General features: G+C 46.2%; 1 protein-coding gene across 3 annotated transcripts in view; it reads right to left on the bottom strand.

Moving 5' to 3' along the window:
• Positions 1-741: 741 nt before the first annotated feature.
• Positions 742-6,000, bottom strand: part of LOC139757698 (protein amalgam-like) — a 110,027-nt gene continuing 104,768 nt past the window's right edge. For 2 of the 3 annotated variants that reach the window (XM_071678446.1, XM_071678445.1), the window contains exons 5-7: positions 5,582-5,716; positions 4,046-4,228; positions 742-1,238 (exon numbers count right to left, since the gene is read on the bottom strand). In XM_071678446.1, coding sequence (XP_071534547.1) covers positions 916-1,238; positions 4,046-4,228; positions 5,582-5,716 — 641 coding nt within the window. In that variant the 3' untranslated portion in view covers positions 742-915. Of the gene's footprint in view, positions 1,239-4,032; positions 4,229-5,581; positions 5,717-6,000 lie in introns of all 3 variants that reach the window. The other variant, XM_071678447.1, reaches the window with a different exon arrangement.

Genomic DNA, 6,000 nt, shown 5'->3' with positions numbered 1-6,000 from the left:
ACTCTTTGCATGAAGTCTTTAGAAATTCACTTCCCTCTCTGTTGACAACTGTCGTCCTTTGAGTTCCAGATCCCCAACTCACCGCCTGGAACAGACGAAGCCGGCGCTCCCAACTGCACGGGGAGCCTTTGATTCCATTTAAGACCCAACAGGACCGTATTTATTCAAAAGTAACCACCCGGTTGAATAGCCCACAGGCTGTAGGAGGTCAAGGGTGATGTAGGACAGTACTGGTTCTTATGCCCCAACGCTGACGAAGTTTGGTTTATGAATTCGAGTGATGTCTTTCTTAGGTCTCTGTCTGTCTCTCTCTCTCTCGCCTTATCTTTCTAAGTTTGATCCCTGGGTTGATATAGTGGCTGCCAAATTACTAATAACTGAGTACGATTAGTTATGGCGTTGTGAAATGATTGAAGACGGTGTATATGTTCAGAGAAGAGCCACTGAAGTTATACGAGTGGGTCGTGATGTTCATTTTTTTCATATTGATTATATTTTCCTGATTGTTTGACTCTTGTAGTTTATCCCGTCGCTTGAAAAGAATTATACCTTTGAAATATTGAATATTACAGTCTTACCTCTTCGCCCAATGGTCTATAGAGTCCTTTCTGTGAAGGAAACATCTGTTTTCAAAGGAGAATATCCTTCCTATCATCCACAGGATTAGTTAACCTGAACAAGATTAAATAACTCAGTGCTGTGGGTATGAAATGAAACATAATCAGGCATAAAGTCTAGGTTTATTTCCCCATAAGAAAATAAGGGGAAGATTACGAGCAATATTCCTTATCTATAAACTTCACTTAAGATCTAGTGGACAGTGTACCAAAAATAAAGGTTTTTCTCCACTCACAGAGTTCCATCACACGAGGTGGAACACCGAGGTTATAATCTTTAGAGGAGAAGGATAACCCATCAGTCAGAGGAGGAGGAAGTTGAGGCGCCCTTGGTCGAAGTGAAGTCCTTCGGCGTTGTGGTCAGCGTCCAGGACTCCCCAGAACCAACGGTAATAACGGAAGTCAGGGTGGGCAGGGAGCAGACGGTGGCCAGCAGGAGGCAGCAGCAGAAGCAGGAGAGTCTGCTGGTCCCGCTACCACCCACCACACTCTGCAGCACCGCCGCCAGCAGGAGGAGGAGGAGGAGCGGTGTGTGGTAGGGCCGCCGGCTGGTAGTGGTGGCGGTTGTTGGAGATCCGCTGCTGGGCTGAGGGTCATGATGCAGCTCGGCTGGCGCCTCCTCTGTCAGGAAGGAAACTACGCTATAGTAGCTGATCGTCTGGTGGGGTGTCGGTCCCCTTCCTCCATCAGGAAGGGAACTACGTCCCCTCCTCCATCAGGAAAGGAACTACGTCCCTTCCTCCGTCAGGAAAGGAACTACGTCCCCTCCTCCATCAGGAAGGGAACTACGGTGTACTAAATGATAATCTCTTGGTCTGTAGTAATTTTTCCCCCTGCAATGTAAGGGAATTAGAAATGAGTAGTGTCGGCATATTAAGTACCTAACTACCTTTGTGATGAGGAGAACGACTCCTCATTAGATTAGCAGTATGATAAGGTAGTATGGTGGTCCTCCTCTATGGTAAGAGGATCTAATTCTATAGTATGGGAGTTCTGTAAGGTAAAAGGACGCAATTCTAGCAACTGGAATTCTTAAGAGTATAGGAAACGCTCCTCCTTGGCTGAAGGCATCTTAGTTTTGGAGGTTACGAGGTGAATGGATGGATGGTAGAGACGTTTCTTCTAGCAGTGGATGATCTAATAAATGATTAGAGTATCGTAGAGAAATGTTCAAAGACCAGGCGAGTGTCGTGGCGGAAGAAAGGTGGATGGGATGATTAAAGTCGGTAATCCTAAAATTAGAAGAAAATGTGATGGGATGATTGTGTCCTTTTTGCTGGGTAATTGCAGCAGATTTTCCGTTGTAAAGAGAGAAACAAAACGCAGTGAGAGTATTACAGGCTTCAGATGTGTACGTAAGGCAGAGCCACAGTTGATAATGACTAGAAAACATTCCGTGATGATATCTAGAAAGGACTTCTTGGTCGAAAATGTAAAATGATAAAAGAATGGGGAAAAGAGAAGAAACAACGAAATATATACATAATAAATGAACACAAACCCGAGTGTGTGTCTGTGTGTGTGTGTGTGTGTGTGTGTGTGTGTGTGTGTGTGTGTGTGTGTCAGCTCCTTTAAACCCCGGTTGAAGGCTGAATGTGCCATAATACTATTCAGTGTAATGAAAATTCTGTAATCATCCTTGATATCTGAGTGGTGGATTATGTGGTTTACCCAATACGCTAATGCAATGCAGGCCTCTCATTCGTGAGGAATTCAAAATTGTGATGTTTCAGTCTATGTTGTTAGTTTGTGAGTGGCATTAGCCCTCCTTTCAGTATATGTTTATCCATTACAAGTAGATGATTTATAGATGATTCAGACGTGAACCTCACCATATAATTGCAGGGCTCAAGTGAAGAGATTCCTCGCACATCAACTATAGACATTCCTGGGTTAGAATCCTTATCAGACGCCTACAGTACCAAAACCTAAATCGCTGCCCCCTCCCCCTCCTCTTCACTAAGCTCCACTGGAGATCACAGGTACCAGAAACGGCTTCAAACCCCTTAATTTGCCAAGTCTGAAATCTCTGCAGGGTACGACCCGGCAGGGGTGAACGCTTGGGAGTCCAGACAGTCATCACCACTAGCGACAGGCTCTTGCCTCACACGGCACCATCTGACCCATGGAAGGACGACCCCTTGTGTCTTCCTTCCCCCAAGGCTGAACTTTGACGAAGGCGGACCCTCCGCCCTCTAGCGACGGCAATAATACTAACGTTGGTGTCCTCACCTTCTCTCTCTCTCTGGAGTACAAGGCAATTCCGGTTATGGTGTTGCCAGAAGGGGCATGTGTGTGTGTGTGTATGTGTGTGTGTGTGTGTGTGTGTGTGTGTGTGTGTAGGACACTATATGTACCGAATTCATAGATTCTATGAAAGAGAACGCCAACTCAAACCAATTTATGGTTCAGATAGGCAGAAAAAAAGATATCGTTCCATGATCTTAATAGTGAGCAAAAGCTTCCCAGAAACTTTAGAGGATGAGAGATGCGTTATCCAGTTACCTTCCTTTCTAGACGCAGTGGAATTAGTTGCATTTTGATGTTGTTCTGCAAAAGAAGGCTTCGACAACATGGCTAAGAATTTTGCATGTACTAAATGATCTCTGCATCCATACCCATTTCTGTAAAGACGCATACAGTTATAGATTTAAAGACACAACAAACCGCTATAACCAAATTCACCTTTATTATCTTGTGTGTGTATATCTCTCTACATATAGTTACTTATAATCATAGGTTCCATTCACAGTTCCACAAACTCGCCATTATCTATCGTATTATTTTCACAAACACACTTAACCTGTTACGTACACTTAACAGTTGCAAATCACTCGCTTACTCTATCAGTCACTATATACACTTAACATCACTTGATATCCAACACCTATACTGATTTTTTTTTTTTTTTTTTTTAAACTATTTGCCATTTCCCGCGTTAGCGAGGTAGCGTTAAGAACAGAGAACTGGGCCACTGAGGGAATATCCTTACCTGGCCCCCTTCTCTGTTCCTTCTTTTGGAAAATTAAAAAAAATTGAGAGGGGAGGATTTCCAGCCCCCCGCTCCCTCCCCTTTTAGTCGCCTTCTACGACACGCAGGGAATACGTGGGAAGTATTCTTTCTCCCTTATCCCCAGGGATATATACTGATATATGAACATATTCACACTTATGAGAGCGTATTTCTATACACAGACACACCTACACTTACACAGACACATCTGAACCTACACAGACGCCCTTTCACCTGCAGATACACATCTACACAGACATACCTGTCTACAGAGACACATATTCAAAGACAGACTTCTACCTACATAAACGCACGTACACAGACAGTCCTCTGCATTCACAGACACACCTACACAGACACACCTCTGCCTACACAGACACACCTACACAGACAAAGACTCACCTCAGTAACTCACCGTCCAGGACATGCACGGAGACGGAGGCGGGCTTGGCGTAGTCTGGGGCGCAGGTGTAGTTCCCGGCGTCCCGCCAGGTGGCACGGGTGACCAGGAGCCAGCTGGTGCCCGCGTGCTTGTCCGTCACCACCTGCACGCCCCCGCGATCACTCTTCTTGATCTCCTCCACCTGCTCCGTCGTCTCTGCGGGCGAAGGGAGGTAACACGTTACTCTCTACGGAACGCGGGTCGCCAGAGAGAGACTCGGGTAACTGAGGTGTGCAAAGGTGACAGGCCAAATCACCCAGTCATTATGGGAAGTTGGGTGATCATGAGGTTGATGAAGGATGGATCAGCAAGTAAATGAGTATGGGTTAATGTATAAGGTTAAGGTGATGGTTACCAGGTAGATCTGGGTAACTGTAAAGTTGGAGGGGGAGGCAGTGATTAGGAGAGGGGGCTTAATCAAAAGCCGATCTGAGAGTATAGGATAGTGTTCAACTTGAAGGACATCGATCACTGAGCCTCCGACCTATGAAATCTGAAAGAAATCCTTCCTTTTCCTTTTTCCAGTGAAGGCACCAGACTCGCGTCCACTTCGGTTCCACGGGGTGTCCAAAATGCCCCATTAAAACCACGAATTAGAACCTCTAAATTCGCAGACTCCAGACACTCAATCCCCCTGAAAAATATACCTTTGACCCCCCAGCAATATATCGCATACCAGTTGAGCTGGGATTAGGAAGTTTCTCTTTGGTGACTTACTGAGTTGACCTTTGCTTGCAGGGTGTGGTGCCACCAGCCTGATTCACTTTATGTATTGTTTATGTTGGCTAATAAATCCCTTCGTTTACTTCACTTTATGTTGTCATAAATGCCGAATGGCCGACTTGGGACTCTTATATACGCGTCGGCGACTCGTAAACAAAGTCGGGACAAGGCGTAAACGAAAGTGGCGTGGTTCCTGGTGGAGGTTTGTGGCGAGGTTGAGGGCTGAGTCGTGGAGGGGCTGGGAGATAGAGGGCTGGGAGATAGAGGGCTGGGAGATAGAGGGCTGGGAGATAGAGGGCTGGGAGATAAAGGGTGAGAAATAGAGGGCTGGGAGATATAGGGCAAATAGTGTTAGGGCTGTGAGGCAGACAGGGCCGAAAGATTCAGGGATGGGAAGTAAAGAGTCAGAAGGGAGAGGGTTGGAAGCTAGAAGATTGGCGGCTCAAAAGCTGAGTGAGGGAGGAGGACGAGAGGGAGGAAGATGAAACACCCGGACTGGGGATTTATGGAGCTCAAAAGTAGGATGGGAAATGGTAAGGGGTCTATGTATAATTTTTCTAACCACCTCACTCCTCATCTATCCCATGTCGGAGCTTGCAATTGGCCCTTAAATGGCTTTTTCCAGGAGAGTTTGACTGACATAGCTTAATATCCTGCTTCATTATAGTTCCCCATCTAGTGACTGAAAGAAAACGGTTTTTCTGTGAAGGACGAAAATGTGATGGAGGTTGAATGTTAAGTTCAGGGTGTATGGGACGACTCTGGTGTGTGTATGGTGGTACTCACGTGGTGGGCGGGGCAGCACGTGGTACCACGTGATGGGCGCGCCTCGTATGGCTCCCTTGATGACGCACGTGATGTTGATGTCACTTCCGGCCTTCATAAACATCTCCCGGACCCCGGTGATGGTGGCGTTTGGCACTGTGGGGCATGACAGGTGAGGCTGGCATGGTATATGACAGGTGAGGCTGGCATGGTATATGACAGGTGAGGCTGGCATGGTATATGACAGGTGAGGCTGGCATGGTATATGACAGGTGAGGCTGGCATGGTATATGACAGGTGGCGCTGGCATGGCATGACAGGAGAGCACTAGATGTATATATACCAGTATATGGGTCATACAGGCTTAAATTATGCTTAGATCTACATGGAAAATATATATAAGAGAAAACAGCTGTATATCTTTGACCTCTATACAGCTT

The sequence above is a fragment of the Panulirus ornatus genome, chromosome 28, assembly GCF_036320965.1.
Source record: "Panulirus ornatus isolate Po-2019 chromosome 28, ASM3632096v1, whole genome shotgun sequence".
NCBI classification, from domain to species: Eukaryota; Metazoa; Arthropoda; class Malacostraca; order Decapoda; family Palinuridae; genus Panulirus; species Panulirus ornatus.
The sequence above is the reverse complement of the archived record's forward strand: the minus strand, read 5'-3'. Positions and strand labels throughout refer to the sequence as shown.